At 43.1% G+C, this 22,991-nt stretch overlaps 1 protein-coding gene across 4 annotated transcripts in view; it reads left to right on the top strand.

The window, feature by feature from the left end:
* Positions 1 to 634: 634 nt before the first annotated feature.
* RELA (RELA proto-oncogene, NF-kB subunit) overlaps positions 635 to 22,991 on the top strand; it is an 80,883-nt gene continuing 58,526 nt past the window's right edge. For 3 of the 4 annotated variants that reach the window (XM_089658062.1, XM_089658063.1, XM_089658061.1), the window contains exons 1-3: positions 635 to 859; positions 12,007 to 12,048; positions 20,378 to 20,532. In XM_089658062.1, coding sequence (XP_089514188.1) covers positions 853 to 859; positions 12,007 to 12,048; positions 20,378 to 20,532 — 204 coding nt within the window. In that variant the 5' untranslated portion in view covers positions 635 to 852. The remainder of the gene's footprint in view (positions 860 to 12,006; positions 12,049 to 20,377; positions 20,533 to 22,991) is intronic. The other variant, XM_089658064.1, reaches the window with a different exon arrangement.

Genomic DNA, 22,991 nt, shown 5'->3' with positions numbered 1-22,991 from the left:
ACTATGAGACGCTGCAGAAATGCATGTAGTGCGTTTTGATGTTTTAATCTGCCCGGCAACAAGTTGAACCCCCCCCCCACAAAACGCATCAAAAACGCACGTTCAAAAACACAATACGCTCTGCAAAAACAGATCACACGCAAATTGCATGGTGTGAACCTAGCCTAAATGGAGGCCACATACTAATTTACATTATTTGGTTTTAGCTCCTCTTCGGATACTTTTATATCTTAATAAAATTGTGCATTTTATGAAAAGTTGTATGATGGCACCTCAAAAGTCCAACTTGTTTCTTTCCCAGTTTTTACTCCTAGCTATCCAACTAATATATATCCTAGAAATCAGAAGGTCAAAGTTTGGAGCTGCATCATCTTCATTAATCATAACTTTAAAATGGCTGCGAGGATAACAATCCTACCTGCAGGGAACGTGTTAACTAGGACAAAACAAACTTTTGTATTTTTCGGTTTCGCTGACATGTGTTATTTGTGTGCCATCCCTAAAGGCCTCTCCAGCCGCTCACCAGTTGCTTTGAGCAGCCACAGGAGACAATGTTACAATGTAGCCAGCGATTGGCTAAGACACTTGTGCACTGACAAACTTGGAGAGTGCGCATGCGTAGTGGGTAGGGCGTTCCGCTGCTGATGTCATTTGGGTATTTCCGCAGTGCTTGTAAGGGATTGTCTGTCAATGTTTGTAAGGGGGCGTGGGCACAAGGAAGGAAGGAAGAGTGCATTTGGGAAAACTAAACAGCGAACGGGAAGGCTGGCTCGGGAGCTATTACCGGGAGAAGGAGAGTGCGCGGCCTTCGGCTGGTCTAGTCAGGGGGAGTGACTGACTCCGGGAGCCGAAATGGACGGTGAGTGGCGGAGGAAGTATAAGTGTGGGAAAGCTGGGGACGGGCCCGGGACTCTGAAGTTGTCATGTGCGGGGCTCCGGAGGTGTCAGCGGGCAGGTGTTGTGTGTAGTCCCGGGTGTGTCATCTATAATAGGGCTTCAACGTGAATGTCAACACCGTCATAGTGTGTACGGAGGGAGCGGAGCACACTGACCGGGATGGACATCCTCCACATAGGCGGACAAGGCTCCTCTTCCTGGGAGATGTCCTTCCTGTGATGGCTGGCAGTACCAGGCCTGAGGAGGAGCATGCACTCCCAAAGGGAACAGGTGTCATGCTGTATATAAACAGACACGCCTCTGTCTGCCCACCTGATACTGAGCAGGTCCCCATTCCACCAACAGCCCTGACCTGTCAAGGTATGCTGTGGTGTCTGGTACCCAGCCGTCAGTAGCAGGACCTTCATGGGGTCCTTCATGGATTGGACTCGTTTATCCGGGACATCCCACAGACACGATTGGACTGAGATCTGGGGAATTTGGAGGCCAAGTCAACACGTCATACTCGTGTTCCTCTCTTTTTTTCAGTGTGGCAGGGCTCATTATTCTGCTGAAAGAGGCCACTGTCATCAGGGAATACAGTTTCCATGAAGGGGTGTACTTTATTATTTATTATTATTTTCAGGTACTTGTATAGCGCTGCCAGTTTACGCAGCGCTACACACACACACACACACACACACACATATATTGAACATTCACATCAGTCCCTAACCCTCAAGGGGTGTACAATCTAAGGTCCCTAACTCACATTCATACATATACATATTAGGGCCAATTTAGACAGGAGCCAATTAACCTACCAGCATGTCTTTGGTCAGCAGTAATGTTTAGGTAGGTAGCACTTGTCAAAGTATCATCCACATCAGTGGCAGGACACAAGGTTTCCCAGCAGGACATTGCCCAAAGCATCGCATTGCCTCTGCTGACTTGCCTTCTTCCTATACTCCATCCTGGTGTCCTCTCTTCCCAGGAAGCCTCGCACACACTCCCAGCCATCCACAGGATGTAAACGAAAACATGATCCATCAGACCAGGCCACCTTCTTCCATTGTTCCTTGATCCAGTTCTGATGCTCCTGTGTCCATTATAGACGCTTTTGGCTGGGGGCATCCTGACCATAGCCCTGTATATAACAAACTGTGATGCCTGTTTTTCCTGCTTTCAACATGCAAAAATGAACAATATGGTAAAATGGCCCACCATTTGGACTGTGTTTGCCAACATATAAAGACTAAGAAAAATAGTACTAATCCCCTGGGACTTTATATGGCAAAAACCACAATGAGTATACAAAGATATAAAACAGTAATGTTTATTATAATAGTGAGATAAAGCGAATCAAAAGATTCAGTATAATTAATTACAATACAATGAGTCATAGTTCACCTACCGAGCATACACTGTGTGCATAAAACCTGACAGTCTGTGATCAACTGGCTAAGGGTTAGCAGCCCAAAAAACTTATACAGCAATGTTGTCCAGACAAATCCAATGCCTTTCGGAACTCATGTTTCCTTCTTCAGGGACTAAATATGTCAGGTCTAGAACATAATGTATCAAATAAGGGTTTATGTACACGGGGCGTTTGGAAAACTCTTCTGAACGTTGGAAACTGAGTGCTGGAAAACGTAGGTTAAATACATCAGTTTAGCCGCGTATGCCTAACTTAAAAGATAACCTCAGGAGACCTTCCCAAATGCCCAGAATGCACTGAAAAATAGTAAATTCACTAAAAAAGGCTACTAAAATACTGCACGAGTTATTTTATCAAGTCATGCGGTATTTTAGTAGTGAAAAGCATGCATTAATGTTTCAGCTGTCAGCAGGATTCCCACTGACAGCTGAATGTAAAAGAACGAAGTGCTGGCAATTAAAAAAAATAATGAAAAAAACGACCTGGGGTTCCCCCCCTCCCATCCATACCAAGCCCTTTGGGTCTGGTATGGATTTTGAGAGGAAGCTCCACGGCAAAATTAAAAAAAAAAAAAAAAAAAAAAAGCCGTGGGGTTCCCCCCAAAATCCATACTAGACCCTTATACGAGCATGCAGCCTGGCAGGTCCGTAGGGGGAAGCTCCCCCCCCCTTCAAAGCACCTTGTCCCCAAGGGCCTTTTCCTCATAACCCTGGGCTGTGGTTGTGTGGGTCTGAGGGTGGGGGGGGGGGCTTATCGGAATCTGGAAACCCCCCGTGAATGAGTATGGGGTACATGGTACTGCTACCCATTCACTAAAAAAAAGCTGTAGTGTGGAAAAATACAGGAGTCATTCTTTGACAAGTCCTTTTAATGAAAGAATGTCCCCTGAAGTAAATCCAATGTCAATCATGATGTCCACCGCCGCCTTTCCGAAGAAAGGAAAAAAAAAAAAAAAGGCTCTGCTACTGACGCTGGCCCCAGGCGTCTGCTCAGAAGCTGGCTTGGCAGTTCTTAAATATGTAAAGGGTGGGACCACCGGTGACATCACCAGTGTGACCCTGCCCATGTGACATCATCGACCGGGGCATGCTGGTCACTGGAGTCACATACATGATGGCCCTGCCCCTTACATATTTAAGAACTGTCAAAGCACCTTCTGAGCAGAGGGCCAGAGACCAGCATCAGTAGTGGAGCGTTTTTTTTTCTTCCTTTGGGATGGTGGCGGACATTGTGATTGACGTTGGATCTACTTCGATGGGCATTCTTTTATTAAAGGACTTGTCAAAAAATGACTCCTGTCATTTTTACTCTACAGCTTTTTCTCTTTTTTTTTTTTTTTAACTTGTGAAATGGTAGTGCTATCATGTACCCCATACTCATTCACGTGGGGGGGTGGGATCTGGGGGCTTCCAGATTCCGATAAGCCCCCACCCCGCCCGCAGACCCCCACAACCACCGGACAGGGTTGTGGGGAAGAGGTCCTTGTCCCTATCAACATGGAGACAAGGTGCTTTGAGGGGGGGAGGAGCTCCCCCTACCCCAAAGTGCCCCCCCATGTTGAGGGCATGTGGCCTGGTATGGTTCGGGGGGGGGGGTGCTCGTTCGGTTCAGGGACTGGTATGGATTTTGGGGGAACCCCACACCTATATATCTTTTTTTTTTTTTTTTTTTTTGGTGTGGGGGTTCCCCTCAAAATCCATACTAGACCCGAAGGGCTTGGTATGGATGGGAGGGGGAACCCCATGCCATTTTTAAAATTATTTTTTAATTGCAATTCTTTCTTTTACATTCAGCTGTTAGTGGGAACCCCGCTGACAGCTGAAACATTAATGCATGCTTTTCACTACTAAAATTCTGCATGACTTGATAAAATCATGCGGTATTTTAGTAGCCTTTTTTAGTGGATTCAAATGGGCTTTTTTTTTTTTTTTTAAATGCTATACGGTATCCTACCGCATACTCTGAAGCGGTAGGATACCGCTTAGTGAATTGTACCCTGGATAGGGACCAGTCAAAAAACGCTTCTAAACGCAAACGCTTTTAAACATGGTTAGCCGTATTTACAAGTGTTTAGCATTTGAAACGCTGATAAAATCTACTCCTGAACGCAAGTTTGGTGCGTTAAAAAAAACGACTGTAAACTCAACTGCCTGTAAATGACATAGTATACATGAACACATAGGAAAACATTAGGGAAAGTTCAGGGGCTGCTGAAAAAAATGCAGAAAAGCTCCTGAGCGTGAGTTTATCACCTGCAGTGTACATGAACCCTAAGTGTAAACAGCATAATCACTTTAAAAGTACAGTGAGGAAAATAATTATTCCCCTGCAGATTTTGTAAGTTTTCCCACTTCCAAAGAAATGAAGGATCTATAAATTGTTTTTATCATAGGTGTATTTTAAATGATAGAGACAGAATGTCAACCATAAAATCTAGAAAAAACACATGATACAAATGTTATACATTGTGTTGCAGTTCAGTGAGTAAAAAAAGTATTTGATTCCCAAGCAAAACATGACTTGGTACTTGGTGGAGAAACCCTTGTTGGCAAGCACAGAGGTAAGACGTTTCTTGTAGTTGGTTACCAGGTTTGCACACATCTCAGGAGGGATTTTGGTCCACTCTTTACAGATTTTCTCTAAATCCTTAAGGTTTCTTAGCTTGGCAACTCGAAGTTTCAGCTCCGTCCATATCTTTTCTATAAGATTACGTTCTGGAGATTGGCAAGGCCACTCCATGACCCTAATGTACTTCATCTTTAGCCACTCCTTAGTTGCCTTGGCAGTATGTTTTGGGTCATTGTCATGCTGGAAGACCCATCTCCAGTGTTCTGGCTGAGGAAATAAGCCTCTTATCCAAGATATTACAATACGTTCATTGGCCTCTCAATGCAGCAAAAATCGGCCTATACTTTTAGCAGAGAAAAAAGCCCCAAAGTATAATGTTTCCACCTCCGTGCTTGACTCTAGGGATGGTTTTGTTAGACCTAGTCAGCATTTTTCTTCCTCCAAACACAGCGAGTCGAGTTAATGCTAAAGAGCTCAATTTTGGTCTCATCTGATTACAACACTTTCTCCTAATCCTTCTCTGACTTATTTAGATCATTGTCAAACTTCAGATGGGCTTGTACATGTGCCTTCTTGAGAAGGGGGACCTTGCAGGCACTACAGGATTTCAATTCATGAGGGCGTATTGTGTTACCAATGTTTGCTGACTATGGTCCCAACTGCCTTGAGATCATTCACAATTACCTCCTGTGTAGTTCTGGGCTGATCCCTCACTTTTCTCTTGATCGCTTTTACCTCATGAGGCGAAATCTTGCATGGAGCTCCAGACTGAAGGCGATTGATGGTTATTTTGTATTTCTTCCATTTGTGAATAATTGCACCAACTTTTGTATCATGTGTTTTTCTGGATTTTTGGTTGATATTCTGTCTCTATCATTTTAAAATACACCTGTGATAAAAATTATAGGCCGTTCATTTCTTTGTAAATGGGCAAACATACAAAATCTGAAGGGGATCAAATAATTAATTATTTTCCCCTCTAAATATGAGAGAGAGCTGATTGCTCAAACACTTACAGGTTACACCACATTGGATAGCAAGTAACAGATATTCATTAAAAAAAATGAAATGATGATGCTCTCCAAATGACACATCAGGGATAGATGACAGGCAGGGACGCCTCGATGAACCGTCCACTGGCAAGACCACATTAGAGCAGCCAATAAGGGGATCTATCAAGTGTAATAGAAACCATAAATGAAGATCTCATTTATTATTTAACATTTATGACAAAAAAATTGCTTGATTTCCTCCCTAAGCCTATTCTCTATTTCGGGGTCTTGTAAAAGTGCCTCATTTAATCTCCACGTAGCCCTCCTTTTCTGCTCCCCACCTACCCAAAGTTTCGCCGTGACAGGAGCATGTTCTGAGATGGACATCACCTCAATCTCAGATTTTATATCAGATTCCAATTGTCTGTGCTGTATTAAAATATATAGTCCAGTCGTGAATGCGACCTGTGCACTGGAGAGAAGGTACAATCTTTCTCTAGGATGTTTCACCCTCCACGTATCTACTAATATTTAGGCATCCCAATTGGGGTCTCATGGGGGAAAAGTCAAGGCTGGCAGCGGGGCAGGTGGAGGACCAAGGAGAGTGAGAGAAGGGAAAAAAACAAACAAACTGGGGGGAACCCCAAACCACCCCCACAGGGGATCTCTATTACCATGCAATTACCGGATATTGAGTCCCTCACTCACATTTCCTCTCTAACACCACCTTCCACCCCCCCCCCTACATTTTTCCCTCTCTCCACCTTCCCCCCTGCCATCTCCCCCTTTTATTCACTTGCTGCCAACTTATTTCCAGTCTCTCATTAAACCCCACCATGTCCACCACCTGTAGATCTAATTTATCACAGAAGTCTCTTAATTCTTCTGGATATCTTAGCCTGGCCGATTTCCCATCTTTCTACTCAATCAGACAAGCCGGAACCCCCAAGTTATATCGGACTCTCTTCTTTCTCATCTGATCTAATAATGGTTTCAAAGTTGTTCTTCTGATCAGTCTCAGCAGCTATATCCACAAAAACTTGCAACTTCACCTCCCTGAATGTAATTTCGGGAATGTCTCTCAACCTTTTCGATTATTTCTCTTTATCTTCGTGGTAATGGAAGTGGACAGTTACATCTCTTGGAAAGTCTGACGTAGTTCTTCGTATACGTCCAATTCTGTGTACTCTATCATTAGGGATTCAGAGTCTGGTCTTCCAATTAAAGGTTTAAATACACTCCATATTTTTTCCCTTAGTCCTCGTATCCTCACATTTGTTTCTTCTCTCTCTATTCTCCTGATCCTCTAGTTATATGATAGGTTCCTCTGTTCCCTTCTCATCTCTTCCACCTGCATTTCCAATTTAGTGATCTGGGCCTGGGTTTCCATCTTTCCTTCATCTTCCTCCACCCTAGTGTTAACATTTGACCCAGATCACTATGAATTGCTGCCAATTCATATTTCATGGATAGTTCCAATTTTGCGATCATTTCTGCCATCTCTAATTTTGTGGGAATTTGTGATATTGCTCCTTGTTGATCTGCCAGATTTTGCTCTATTGTATTATCTATTCTTAGATTGGTTCATCAAATTTCCCTCTCACATGCCAAATGACAATATGGTTTGCTCACCTTTAAAAATTAGTGAAGCGCTAAATTGATCAAATATCATAAATAAATAAATCTATGCCAAATCGTATAAAAGTGCTCAGTGATATCACACACAATCCATATCAATAACACCTCCCTACATGGGAGATTAAATTAGTGAAATCCCAATATATAATAATGAATCGTGAACTGACACACAGTGAACAAACTGATGATAATATAACTGAACTCAAAATTAAGATCCACAAAAATAGGATATCAAGTGGAAAAACATACCAGTGACTTCCTCCCCAATGTATACAGTTGCAAGAAAAAGTATGTGAACCCCTTGGGATTACGTGGAGTTTTGCATGAATTGGGCATAAAATGTGCTCTGAACGTCATCTAAGTCACAACAATAGAAGAGCACAGTCTGCTGAACATAATACTACACAAACATTAGATGTTGCCATGGTTTAATTGCACATAACATGTAAACATTCACAGTGCAGGGAGGAAAAAGTATGTGAGGCCCTAGCTTAATGACTTCTCCCAGAGCTAATTGGAGCCAGGAGTGAGCCAACCTTGACTCCAATCAGTGTGATGATATTGGATGTATTGCTGACAGCTGTCCTGCCCTTTAAACACACACCTCTTTTGGGTTTACTGGTTTCAAGAAGCACTGTCTGATGTGAACCATGTCTCGCAGAAAAGAGCTCTCTGAAGACCTACGATCAAGAATTGTTGACTTGCATGAAGCTGGAAAGGGTTACAAAAGTATCTCCAAAAGCCTTGATGTTCATGTGTCCACGGTAAGACAGACTGTCTACAAATGGAGAAAGTTTAGCACTGTTGCTACTCTCCCTAGGCGTGGTCGTCCTGTAAAAATGAATGCAAGATCACAGCGCAGAATGCTGCATGAGATCAAGACGAATCCCAGAGTGTCAGCTAAAGACCTACAGAAATCTCTGGCACATGCTAACATTTTTGTTGACCCATCTACAATAAGGAAAACATTAAACAAGAATGGAGTACATGGGAGGACACCACGGAGGAAGCCATTGCTGTCCAAAGAATATTTCAGCACACTTGAAGTTTGCAAAAGAGCACCTGGATGTTCCACAGCACTACTGGCAAAATATACTGTGGACAGATGAAACCAAGATTGAGTTGTTTGGGAAGAACACACAACACTATGTGTGGAGAGAAAAAAAGGCAAAGCACGCCAACATAAAAACCTCATCCCCACTGTAAAACATGGCAAAGGGAGCATCATGGTTTGGGGCTGCTTTGCTGCCTCAGGGCCTGGACGGATTGTTGTCATTGATGGGAAAATGAATTCCAGAGTTTATCAAGACATTTTGCAGGAAAACGTACGACCATCTGTCCGCCAACTGAAGCTCCGCAGAGGATGGGTGATGCAACAGGACAATGACCCAAAGCATACAAGTAATTCAACAAAACAATGGCTGCAACAGCACAGAATACGCCTTCTGGAGTGGCCCAGTCAGAGTCCTGACCTCAACCCGATTGAAATGCTGTGGCATGATCTTAAGAGAGCGATTCACACCAGACATACCAAGAATATTGCTATACTGAAACAGTTTTGTGAAGAGGAGTGGTCCAAAATTACTCCAGATCATTGTGCAGGTCTGATCTGCAACTACAGGAAACATTTGGTTGAGGTTATTGCTGCCAAAGGAGGGTCAACCAGTTAAGTCCAAAGATTCACATACTTTTTCCTCCCTGCACTGTGAATGTTTACATGTTATGTGCAATTAAACCATGGCAACATCTAATGTTTGTGTAGCATTATGTTCAGCAGGCTGTGTTCTTCTATTGTTGTGACTTTAGATGACGTTCAGAGCACATTTTATGCCCAATTCATGCAAAACTCCACGAAATCCCAAGGGGTTCACATACTTTTTCTTGCAACTGTAAATAAACTAATTAACATTCATTAGTGCCATAAACAGATAAACAATGCATAAATTAGTGACAAAAGCCCATGCATGTGATTCTGTGTTTCAAACAAACGTGTTCTCCACTCTAGTGTGAAAAGTGAATCCTCCAAACGGCAGCAATGCCTGCTCACCTCCTCACGCTGACCCACACAGGGCCACAAAGCAGTTATCACCTTAATGCTATATCCTCCTCCAGGTGCACTTAGATGGCTCCTCCTTAATATATCTCCTCACTTGCATCTCCACTCCAGGGCACATAAGTGAATACAAAAAACCTGGTTTAGGCTTTGTTTTTTACATTTCTTCAGTTGCTTCCTGGTTTCTGGCCTAGACCAAAAATGATGCCATACATCCCAGGAGTCTTCTTGGGAGGAGAGCAAGGAAAGCACACTCTTCTGTCTGCATGCCTATATATTTACCGCTGTGCAAGGTAGAGAGGCACCCAATCTCCAAGCACAACTCCTCCTGTAGGTGATAGCCCAGCTCGTGTGCTAATTCAAATGGGAATGGCAGTAGTCCATGTAGCAGGCTCTAATGGCACTTGCAGATAGGCAGCAGCCTCCAACTGAACTGACACACACCTGGTGTGTGTCAGTTCAGTTGGCGGCTGCTGCCCATCTGCAACCTTGATTATGCTTCTTACGGAGCCATTCCTTGGTTATCTTGACTGTGCTTTGGGTCGTTGTCATGTTGGAAGACCCAGCCACAACCCATCTTCAATGCTCTGACTGAGAGAAGGAGGTTGTTGCTCAAAATCTCACAATAAATGGCCCCATTTCATCCTCTCCTTAATACAGTGCAGTCGTCCTGTCCCCTTCGCAGAAAAGCACCCCCAAAGCATGATGTTACCACCCCCATGCTTCACAGTAGGGATGGTGTTCTTGGGATGCAACTCATCCTTCTTTTTCCTCCAAACACGACAAGTGAAGTTCAGACCAAAAAGTTCTACTTTGGTCTCATCTGACCACATGACTTTCTCCCATGCCTCCTCTGGATCATCCAGATGGTCATTGGCAAACTTCAGACGGGCCTGGACATGTGATGACTTGAGCAGGGGAACCTTCCGTGCAATGCATGATTTGAAACCATGGCGGTGTAGTGTTCTACCAACAGTGACCTTTGAAACTGTGGTCCCAGCTCTCTTCATGTCATTGACCAGCTCCTCCCTTGTAGTTCTGGGCTGATTCCTCACCTTTCTTATCAGTGATACCCCACGAGGTGAGATCTTGCATGGAGCCCCAGTCCGAGGGAGACTGACAGTCGTCTTTAGCCTCTTCCATTTTCTAACAATTGCTCCAACAGTTGATCTATTTTCACCAAGCTGCTTGGCAATTGCCATGTAGCCCTCTTCAGCCTTGTGGAGGTCCACAATTTTGTCTCTGGTGTCTTTTGACCACTCTTTGGTCTTGCCCATGGTAGTAGTTGGCGTCTAACTGACTTTGGGGTGGACAGGTGTCTTTTTAAAGAGCTCAGACAGGTGCTACTAAGTTAGATTGAGTGGAGTAGAGGTGGACTTTTTGAAGGCACAGTAACTAACAGGTCTTTGAGAGCCAGAATTCTTGCTGTTTCTTAGGTGTTCAAATACATATGTTCAGCAGTACAAGACAAATTCTTTAAAAATCATACAATGTGATTTCCTGAATTTTTTTTTTTTTTTTTTTTAATTCTGTCTCTCAGAGTGGGAATGCACCTACAATGTGAATTTCAGACCCCTCCATGATTTCTAAGTGGGAGAACTTGCAGAATCGCAGGGCGTTCAAATACTTCTGTTCCTCACTGTATTTCCTGATTTGTACTTGGATTTGATTGCGGGGTTTTAACTCTCATTGCTTTAAATGGAGCTGCCTTCTTCAGTTAATTGTGGGAACCCTTGCTGGGGTTCTCACATCTAATCAAAGCAGGCGCATTCTCATGTGTGAATGCACCCTAAAGCTCAACTCCAGGAAATTATAAAATTCTCCCTTGTAGTGGAGTTGTGCCTGCACTGCAAGAGTTGATTGCTTGTTTTGCCTAAGGCAGGGGGCTCCAAACTTTCTAAGCAAAGGGCCAGTTTACTTTTCTTCACATTTTAAGGGGCCAGAATGTGCCCACTGGGAGTAAACCCTCTTTAGTATTAGGGGTAGAAATCGTTGGTGTCAGTGGGAGGAATAGTGCCCCATCGTTGGTGTCTGTGGCAGAAATAATGTCTCAAGGGCCGGATAAAGGCAAGCAGAGGGCCACATCCGGCCCCTGGGCTGCAGTTTGGAGACCACTGGTCTAGGGGATACAGAAAACAAGATTTGCTTACCCACCCCTCCATGCTTCTAGACTGGACCCTGCAGCGTCTTCTTCCCCATGCTCCAGCAGTTAGTCCTGAAGTCAAAACAGATGCAAAGCCCATAGCTGTACATTGAACCTGAGGAGGGACAACCCAACACGGTAAAGAAAACTGTACAGTACATCATACACCAGTAATTAAGACATTTAAAATTATGTCTCTGATGTTCCTGCTATTGTTATCACAGCCTATGAGCAATATGTCCATAACTTTTTTTTTTTTTTTTTTTTTTAATTATAATTTTGTTTATTATCTTTACAGATCTAATACATACTTTGATGACAAAAGACTGGATTGTATCAAGTAAGAGGATATCAACACCTATAACTATTTTGTGTATATTTTTGCTTAAAGCATATCTAAACCCAGATGCAAATATGTAATACATTGCTGCTTATCAGTCCTTAGATGTGGTAGCTTCATTAGATTTTTTTTTTTTTTTTTTTTTGTTTCAGCATTTTTTTTTTTTCCTTTTTATTACTTGCTGATTCTGCCTATATTACACTTCCTGCCCTAGAGTGATAACATTTACTATACTATTTCTGTGGGGGAGCTGCACTTTCACCAAAAAAAAAAAAAAAAAAAAATCTGGTATTGCAGAAGATTCCAAATTTCACGAAGAGACCTGCACAGTGCTGTGGTGTCTTCTCAGGAGACTTTAGGTCCTCAGCATTTCCAAGATATCTCTCCAGTAGGTCCATCAGGTTACTCAAGCATAAGCCAAAATACAAAGTAAAATATGGCACAGGAAGTTGTTAGGTTGCACTGCCTACAGGTGGCTTGGACGCTTGCAAACAACAAAAAATGTAGAGCAGCCCAGAATAACCCCTCATGATACCAGCCTGCCTCAATTTTCTTGCTTGAGTCCTAAGACTTTTTTTTTTTCTTCAGCTCTGCTGGGAAAAGTATTATGTTTTTTACCAGCTTAATTATACAAGCTGAAGTTAGAGCTGGCTACCATGCACAGCTGCACCAGATTTTGCACTATCTAGTTTTAGTAAATCAACCTCAACATGTCTCTCTAGACAAGATGGGGTCAGACTCTGTAATGGGTGATCCCAGCTCACATTCCCCTTACAGTTTTGAGGATGTTTGCTTTCTGAGGGCCCTGGCATCTGCAGTCTGGAATTGTTTAATCTTTTTTTTGAACCTATGGTTATAGGGTCTAATTTATTCTCCCCCCCCCCCCCCCCCTTAGCATTGCTGGGTGAGGCTGGGTCTACTGCCTTTTGGTGATGGGCCTCTACTTCAGTTACACAGGACTCTGGCCAGTTTCACCCATTTTTCATTGGTGCTGAGTCTCTAGGCAAGCTCTCGTACCTGACCCTGCAGAGCTGATTTCTGATCTGCCCATTGCCTTAAAAGGGGCTGGACCACTGGTGGCAGACATCATTCCAGATTTAGATTCAAGATTCCTTCAGTCTCTCTGGTGAGATTGATTTCAAGACACTGTTTTGGCCCTTTTTGTGTTAGTACGTATCGCAGCATCTGAAATATCAGCCTTATGTCTCTGATCGTGAGTCTTTCAAAGCTCCTGCAGCTGCAATTTCCTTCCCATTGAACCCACTCTTAGATACTTCAATGATCGTAGTTCCCTACCTCAGTCCCCAAGTAACCCTAACAGGTCATGTTTACAATATTTCCTTCACAGTTGCTTTAAATCAATCTCAGTGGTTTGGTATATAACCGCTATTTTATCCCAAAACATGGCCTGTTGGGAGTACAGAGGACTGAGGTTGTGAACCACTGCTCTGAGGATTGGAAGCATCCCAGTGGGGGAGTCCCAGACCTCCCCTGAGCACTTACTGGAGATCTATTCCCATTTTGAAAAGAAATTGTTAAAAAGTGATTACCAAATTCGGATCCTGCCATTGGCACACATTAACAAAGAATCCATTAGGTCAGTAGAGGGCATACCTACTTTCAAGGATTCTACTGACCAACAGCTAGAATCCCTCTTTAAAACCTTGTTCTCGCTGACAGGCCCTGCCCTTTGCCCTGTTCTTTCTATGACCTTAATCCATTAAGCTATGTCAGAATTAGTTAAATTTCTTAAAGAGTTTTCTTCCCTTCAGCAGTGGAACCTAGAGCATGTGGAACAGATTTCTGAACCTTGTGGTTGAGCTGTGACGGTCTGCTAAAAGCATATTGGATTGTCTCTTAGATGGGTCTGTTGTCCATACAAATGTGCAGGGTACTCTAGTTAAGGTGCTAGGAGGCAGATGCAGTATCTGAAGAGTTCTTCACTTGTTTGATCTTGGGCAGATTACGGCTCTTCGGACCTTCCCTTTTTGAGCAGATCATCCTAGGTCACACTGTTCACTTCACTACATAAAAAGTCCAAGAAAAGTTGGCTGATTTCACATCCCTTACCTACTCCAGAATTGGGCCAGACCCTCTACGCCTGGTTCTCTGGCTAACAAATGTTTCGCCTCCAGCTGCCTCTACAGCTGCTTGCCCTCTATTGTCTTTGTGCCACTGCTCAGATATCAGACCTGCACCTGCTTTCTTGGGGTCTCATCAAACCAGAGATCCTTGCTCCAGAGCAATCTATTGTCTCCCTCCGGGACCACCTGCGTGGTCAGCTGTGACCTGAACTTGCTGATCCCTGTCCCACTGGGCATTTGGCTTATCAGTTCCACCCCTTTACATGTTTTTCAAGTTGCTGGCTCCAGTGTCTGCTCTAGTGTCGTCTCATGGCATACCCATTCTGGGACACAGGTAATCCCCGATGGAGAGCCCAGTTGCCATGGGCTTTAGTGGATAATACCTTCCTGATGGACCTATTGCTTCCAAAATTCAGCTCCATCTTGCTTAATAAGTTCTGGAAAATGCTGTTTGCCCACAGATATTTTTAACCAGTATGGCTCTTTTAGTTGAGGGTCGCCACCTGTCTATAGCAGGTAGGTGATGGGTAGATTGTTCCTTTTTTGCTGATCTGCAGAACCAGCTTCCCCTCCTCTCTTCTCCCACCGGCTGCTGCAGGGATCTTTTCAGGATGGAGAGCAGGAGTGGGGCCAGTAAATTTTTAAAAATGAAACTGTAAAAAAAAAAAAAAAAAAAAAAATGACAGCAACCTCCACTGCTCTGACTGAAGCTGTCAACTTTTTTAAGTTGGTCTTGGTTTATATTTTTACACTGACATTTTGTTATAATTTTTCTAAGTTTTCCTTTTAGTTAGGACTTGCTGGTTAATTGCTAAAATAAAAGCGCCAAAGCCCAGTGATATTTAATTTTTACGTGTTGCTCAGGTAGATCTCAACCTCTCAGAGGTTGCCTACCCCTGTTCTAAAGCATGTTTGCCTTTATGCCCCCTCTCTATCATGGAGTTACTCATCTCTCAGTTGTTGCAGGTGAGTCTGGTGTATTTCTTCTTTGCCTACTTCAGTTTTCCCCACTGTGGTTCAATTGGCTCCTGAGAAGACTAACTTGTCTGCCTCTGAGGATCAAATAGTCTTTAACTTGATAAACCAGTCCACCAGTTTTGGGACTAGTAAGAACTCCTCTTCCTACTTTTGGGAAGATCCTGTCATTGTAGAATATGGGAATAGATTCTGGATTCCAAGAACAAATGGTTTCTTCTAGAAAGTGGGATCATTCCCTTGTTGGTTCTCCTGAGATGGAGGCACTATTGGACAACAATGTATTCTTGTTATGATAGGTGGTTTGGACACTTATGCTCTAGTCCTGTCTCTGTTCTAGTCCTGTCCGTCCTGCTGCTCAGAAGGAAATGGTTTTCAAAAAACATACTTGACTAACTGGTTAATTATGGTCATGGGGGGTCCACTCATCTCAGTGTGTTTTGGATTCAGCACTGCAGGTAAAGGATGTGGAAGAAGGGCCCACTGAAATCCTGGTCTTGTATGCTTGCTGAACAAGCTAGTTTCCAAATTGGGAAACCTCTCACAGTAAAAGGATGGCTTAAAGCCTAAATTTTATCAAAACATTTAAAAAATATATCCACAAAAGCGGTGGTACTTACAATCAATGTGAAAGGTCTCTTGTGCTGATGACTTAAAGCGGAGTTCCACCCAAAAGTGGAAGCTCTGCTTGTTTGACTGCTCCCCCCTCCACTGCCATATTTGGCACCATATGGATTTGAGCGGGTACCTGATTTTGACAAGTACCTGCTCCCACTTCCGGCTCAGTTCGCCGCAGCGAAGTGAGCTGGAAGTTCAGCCCCCTTTTTCATCCCGCAGTATCCTGGGAACTTTCACAGATCCCAGAGGACTGCCGGACCAGTCAAGATGCACAGCACGACTCACGCATGCACAATGGGCACCGAGTCACAGCCTGGTGTCTACAGTTGAGATGCTGGCGACATGGAGAGAAGAGGCAGAGAAGGGATGGCGTGGGTGAGCACATCGCTGGACCCTGGGACAGGTAAGTGTGTTTTATTAAACACCGTTTTTATAGCTGCTGACTTTTAATGAACACACACGTCTGGAACTCCACTTTCAGTTGAAATCTTCCATCCTCTGATTTCTCTCCCACCAACAGGTGAGCTCAGACTTCATTAGCCTAGGGATACTCTGTTTTTCCTTTGCCAGGACATCTTCTTGGCTCCTCTGTTTGATTTCAGTCCTTGGAGAGGTGTCCCTTCTTAGTGTTGCCTGCACTTATGCTGTGCGCCTTTCCTGCTAATAACTTTATTTTCTGTTCAGTCTCATGGTTGGATCAGATAGATCAGTTCCATGTTACTGTTTGTTTAGAGTTTCCCCCATACATTTTTATCTGCACCAGTATGAACACTCCTGCTTCCCAGTTTTTGTTAGTGGATGTACAGTCAGGTCCATAAATATTGGGACATTGACACAATTCTAACATTTTTGGCTCTATACACCACCACAATGGATTTGAAATGAAACGAACAAGATGTGCTTTAACTGCAGACTGTCAGCTTTAATTTGAGGGTATTTACATCCAAATCAGGTGAACAGTGTAGGAATTACAACAGTTTGCATATGTGCCTCCCACTTGTTAACCACTTGCCGCCCAGCCACTGTAGATATACGGCAGCAGGGCGGCACTCGCAGGCAAAACCACGTTTTAAAACAGTTTGCATATTTGCCTCCCACTTGTTAAGGGACCAAAAGTAATGGGACAGAATAATAATCCTAAATCAAACTTTCACTTTTTAATACTTGGTTGCAAATCCTTTGCAGTCAATTACAGCCTGAAGTCTGGAACGCATAGACATCACCAGACGCTGGGTTTCATCCTGGTGATGCTCTGCCAGGCCTCTACTGCAACTGTCTTCAGTTCCTGCTTGTTCTTGGGGCATTTTCCCTTCAGTTTTTTGTCTTCAGCAAGTGAAATGCATGCTCAATCGGATTCAGGTCAGGTGATTGACTTGGCCATTGCATAACATTCCACTTCTTTCCCTTAAACTCTTTGGTTGCTTTTGAAGTATGCTTTGGGTCATTGTCCATCTGCACTGTGAAGCGGCGTCCAATGAGTTCTGAAGCATTTGGCTGAATTTGAACAGATAATATTGCCCGAAACCCTTCAGAATTCATCCTGCTGCTTTTGTCAGCAGTCACATAATCAATAAATACAAGAGAACCAGTTCCATTGGCAGCCATACATGCCCACGCCATGACACTACCACCACCATGCTTCACTGATGAGGTGGTATGCTTCAGATCATGAGCAGTTCCTTTCCTTCTCCATACTCTTCTCTTCCCATCACTCTGGTACAAGTTGATCTTGGTCTCATCTGTCCATAGGATGTTGTTCCAGAACTGTGAAGGCTTTTTTAGATGTCTTTTGGCAAACTCTAATCTGGCCTTCCTGTTTTTGAGGCTCAACAATGGTTTACATCTTGTGGTGAACCCTCTGTATTCACTCTGAAGTCTTCTCTTGATTGTTCACTTTGACACACATACACCTACCTCCTGGAGAGTGTTCTTGATCTGGCCAACTGTTGTGAAGGGTGTTTTCTTAACCAGGGAAGAAATTCTTCGGTCATCCACCACAGTTGTTTTCCGTGGTCTTCCGGGTCTTTTGGTATTGCTGAGCTCACCGGTGCGTTCCTTCTTTTTAAGAATGTTCCAAACAGTTGTTTTGACCACGCCTAATGTTTTTGCTATCTCTGATGGGTTTGTTTTTTGTTTTTTCAACCTAATGATGGCTTGCTTCACTGATAGTGACAGCTCTTTGGATCTCATCTTGAGAGTTGACCGCAACAGATTCCAAATGCAAATGGCACACTTGAAATGAACTCTGGACCTTTTATCTGCTCATTGTAATTGGGATAATGAGGGAATAACACACACCTGGCCATGGAACAGCTGAGAAGCCAATTGTCCCATTACTTTTGGTCCCTTAACCACTTGAGCTCCAGAGGATTTACCCCCCCCCCCCCTTAATAACCAGGCCTCTTTTTGCTACTCAGCGCTGCACTAATTCAACTGATAATTGCGCGGTCATGCAATGCTGCACCCAAACAAAAATTGCGTCTCTTTTTTCACACAAATAGAGCTTTCTTTCGATGTAATTTGATCACCTGTGCGCTTTTTATTTTTCACGCTATAAACAAAAAAAAGACCAAAAATTTTGAAGAAAAACAATATTTTTTTACTTTCAGCTATAAAAAATATATAGTAAACTCAAAGTTAGTTATAAATTTAGGCCAAAATGTATTCTGCTACATGTTTTTGGTAAAAAAAATCCCAATAAGTGTATATTGATTGCTTTGTGTGAAAGTTATAGCGTCTACAAACTATGGTATAGATACTGCAATTTACGCCCTTTTTTTGCTATACAGCGCTGCGCTAGTTTAACGGACAATTGCGCGGTCATGCAATACGGTACATAAATGAAATTTACATCCTTTTTTTTTTTTTTTTTTTTTTTTTTCCCCACATTGAGCTTTACCCAATATGTGTAAATTAATTGGTTTTCGTGAAAGTTATAGCGTTTACAAATGGCGGGAAAGATACTGGGATTTTTAGGGTTTTTTTATACTAATAATGGCGGCGATCAGCAAATTATGGCGGCGATCAGGGACTTATGGCGGGACTGCGGCAGACATTGACATTGGGGGGTACTGACTTGGGGTCACTGACATCCCCAAAAACACTAATACAGTGATCAGTGCAAAAAAAAAACCACACTTTACTAATGGCAATGGGGAGGAAGGGGTTAACTTTATTTTGCAGGGAAGGGTTATAGGAGTGAGGGGAGTGTTTTACTAGGGGACGGGGGTGTGTACTGGACGGGACAAGGCTGATCGAGAAAGAGAAACTGTTCTTTCTCGATCAGCCCATCCTCGAGCTGACAGGGAAGTGACAGACAGCACAGCTACTGCAGCTGTGCTGTCTGTCACTGTTTGCCGCCGATCGCTGGGAAACAGCCGCTAAGGACCGCCTGTGACCCGGCGACTCACATCTGCGGCGGTGATCGGCGGGACAGATAGGTCGGCCGCGCGCCCCCTATTTGTTTACAAAACACACGTTTTAAAACGTGGTTTTGCCTGCGAGTGCCGCCCTGCCGCCGTATATCTACAGTGGCTGGGCGGCAAGTGGTTAACAAGTGGGAGGCACATATGCAAACTGTTGTAATTCCTACACTGTTCACCTGATTTGGATGTAAATACCTTCAAATTGAAGCTGACAGTCTGCAGTTAAAGCACATCTTGTTTGTTTCATTTCAAATCCATTGTGGTGGTGTATAGAGCCAAAAATGTTAGAATTGTGTCGATGTCCCAATATTTATGGACCTGACTGTATCTGATTTTCAGATGACCTGAAAGTATGGTGCCCCTCGATGGACAAATAAAAGAAATTGGCTTTTACAGTGAGCACAAAAAACAATTTTTTTTAAGTGGCGAAGGGGGATGGCTACAAGATAAGGACATTTGCTATTTGTTGCATGAGCCTCTTAATTTGCAGTTGGGTGAAATCTTTTTAAAACTTGAGCCAGCATATGCAGTTGTTGCGTTCACGTGTATGTGCATATGTATTGTTTTTGATTAAAAGAAAAGTATGGCTTTTGTTTTTTTGGGTTTTTTTTACCCCCATTTATACTTACCTAGGTGGATGCAGCATCGATCCGATGCTTCATCTGTCCCCCACCGGCTCTAAGGGTGAGAACTCCGCAATCACATGACATGAGTTCTCACAGCCGCTCTGAGCAGAGAGCGGGGACTGTCAGGCACCTCTTTTTGCTCTGCCTCCCCACCGCTCACTGGAGTGCTGGGCTGTGGAGGGAGAGGGAGTGACTGGTCAGGTGCCACTTCAGACTTGGGGGTGGATCCCGACTTTAATGTGGGCTGAATATAACAGAGTTAATTTATCACAGCTCTCCCTTTACCCAGTCCTACTTGTTGGATATTCAGTCATTACACATAGCTGTGTAGTAGGATTTTTGTGACAGGAAGTTGACTATAACTCGCCTGAGACAGGACAGGAAATGCCAAGCTCTGCTTTCCAGCAGTGCATATCATTGTCCATCTGCAAGCCAGGTCTCGGTAGGCTACCTGATGGTCAGGTCTCAGGTCCTGGTTTCCTAGGGACATATTGCCAGCTGCTGTGGGGATCTGGTGACTGGGATTTGTTTTTTTTTGTTTTTTTTTTGGTGGATTGATCTGTTTTGTTTACTCTTCCTATTCTCTTATTTTTTCAAACAGGTCCAACTATGCCGCCTTCTGTGCCTTATGTGGAGATAATTGAGCAGCCAAAGCAGCGAGGCATGCGGTTTCGCTATAAGTGCGAGGGGCGTTCTGCTGGAAGCATTCCAGGAGAGCGGAGTACGGATACTACTAAGACTCATCCCACTATAAAGGTCTGTATAAATATCTGCTTTAAGTGTTTTTATATAAGTGGTTGATTAAAGCCGAATATATTATCTAGAATTTGTAACCTTTTAATACTGCTTGAGCTTGGGGCTAATTCATGCTATGTGCAGTGACCAGCGTTTTTTACTGCACTGTCAAATGCCGGTCGCTGCTAGGACAGTCCGAAAACAATTGTTTTTGCAGCGCACCGTACATGATCACGTCACTGTGCAGCAGTGCAGTGAATTGTTCTGCTGTACAGTGACATGCATGAAGTGTTACATTTGTGCACTTACAGTTGCTACAAAAAAAAAAAGGGCACTATGATGCATGGAATTGGGCAGCACACTTACCTCCTAATACAGTCAGAATGGACAGCTGCTGGAGAGAAAACTGCTTCAGTTCAGCTCTCCGGCAGCTGTGCAGTCAGTGTGATTTCAGCTTTAAAAAGCTTTAAAAAGCACCAGAATTGTCTTTGCAATCCAGGCCAATTGCTTCCAAACAGTTCAGCCTCTCAGCACCCCCACCGTGAGGTCACCCAGGCACCGCTTGGCCATCTGCGGGCCCGGCTCGCCGTTGGCCAGTGGGGAGGGAGAAGAGCAGACAAGTCCCCTCTTCTTGTGCTGACCCGGAAGTGACGTTATGATGTCACTGCTGGGTCCCCGTTGAGAGATTGTAATGCAATCCCCGGGAAAAAAAGAATGTAATGCTGTGCAATGCATTATGTTCATTGGAACAGAGGGGAGACATCCAGGGTCTTTTAGACCTTGGATGTCTCAAAGAGAACCTGTCGCCAAAAATCATCACATAGGGGACTTTGTCCCCTATGTGATGGAGAGAAAAAAAAACAAGTTTTTTTTTTTTCTTTTTTTTGTTTTGTTTTTTTAATTGTAAAAAGTGATAGTTACACCCAAGCATATACCATCCCCCTCCCAAAAAAATATTGAGGCCCCCACATACGCATGTATAAACATAAAAGCACAGGCTGGGGCGCCTACACATGAAACCTTTGATTGCGACACACATGTCGCATATCACTGCGCATGCCAGAATGAGAGCAATAATTCTAGCACCAGACCTCCTCTGTAACGCTAATCTGGTGACCTATAAGGAGCTTTAAAAGTGTTGACCTATAGAACATATAGGATACTGAAGTTCGTTGCCATTTCACGAGCGCGCACAAATTTAAGGTTTGACAAGTTGGATATCTATTTACTCTATTCAACCTCATCTTTTATATTTAACAAAAAAATAGGGTAATTTATTGCTTTTTTTGTGCCCTAAAATTAACTTAGTAAAAAAATAACGTTTTGTGGTAAAATCATGCGACATAAAAAATTTAAACTAGCACTATTTTATTCTCTAGGGTCTCTGCTTTCAGAAAATATATAATGTTTTGAGGTTTTATGTAATCTTCAGGCCTAAAATGATTTTTTAAATGTGTGCAAAAAAAAGCACAAACGGCTCTAGCAGCGAAAGGGATAAAGTATAAAGCCTGACCCACCCTTTCATGATGAGCAGCCAATCGTTCATCACACTGCAAGGTCTCTCTCCTCCCTGCTAGTCCCCAGGTGTGGTGCTGGAGGCAGGCATGGAGGGGAGGAGGAGATAAACAGCGCAATGTTAACAATATTACACATTTAAGTCACCATAAAGCCTCTTGTTTTTAAAAGCCCCAGACATTCCTAAAATCACCTACGATTTAAATACGGTTTTGGTTAAATTATTTATTTACTTTTTTTTTTTCAGTCTGGACAAGCAGATTGTCATGAGGGACAAGTAGATTGGGGTCCCAATTTAGTCCCTGGACAAGTAGCTTTTTTTTTTTTTTTTTTTTTTTTTTTTTTTTTTTTTTTTTTTGTTTTGTTTTTTTTAATTTCCACACCCCTGACTGACAAAGTGAAAACTGAATTTAGATCAGTTTTTTTTTTATTTTTAATAGATTGGCAAACATAATTATCACATTGGACAAAGTATTCAGACCCTTTGCAACAACACTTGAATTTTTAGCTCAGGTGGCTCCCATTTCTCTTGATCATAGCTGAGATGTTTCTACACCTTGATTTCAGTCTACCTGCAGTAAAAGCCAAAACTCAGAGCAAAAGCCATGAGGTCAAAAGGAAGTTCCTGCAGAGCTCAGAGACCATATTATTGCAAGGCACAGATATGGGGAAGGCTACAAAAAAATATATTGTTGGCTGTGAAGCCTTTTATAGAGAGGTGTGTGTGTGTCTTTCCAAATTATGTCCAATCATAATTAATTTACTACAGGTGGACTCCAATCAAGGTGTAGAAACATCTCAAACGATCAAGAGAAATGGGAGTCACCTGAGCTAAAATTTCTTAATGCAGGCCATAGATGGGGAGAAAACCGGCCGATTTTTCTTTAAAAAAACGAAAAATCGGTCGTTAAATCGGCCGACGTTACCAGGAACGGTAAAAAAAAATCTGCTGATTTTCATCCCGT

This window comes from Staurois parvus, unplaced genomic scaffold, assembly GCF_062004578.1.
Source record: "Staurois parvus isolate SC_StPar_1 unplaced genomic scaffold, SC_StPar_1.0 ptg001051l, whole genome shotgun sequence".
In the NCBI taxonomy this organism is placed as follows: domain Eukaryota; kingdom Metazoa; phylum Chordata; class Amphibia; order Anura; family Ranidae; genus Staurois; species Staurois parvus.
Note: the sequence above shows the minus strand (reverse complement) of the source record. Positions and strands in the feature narration are given on the sequence as shown.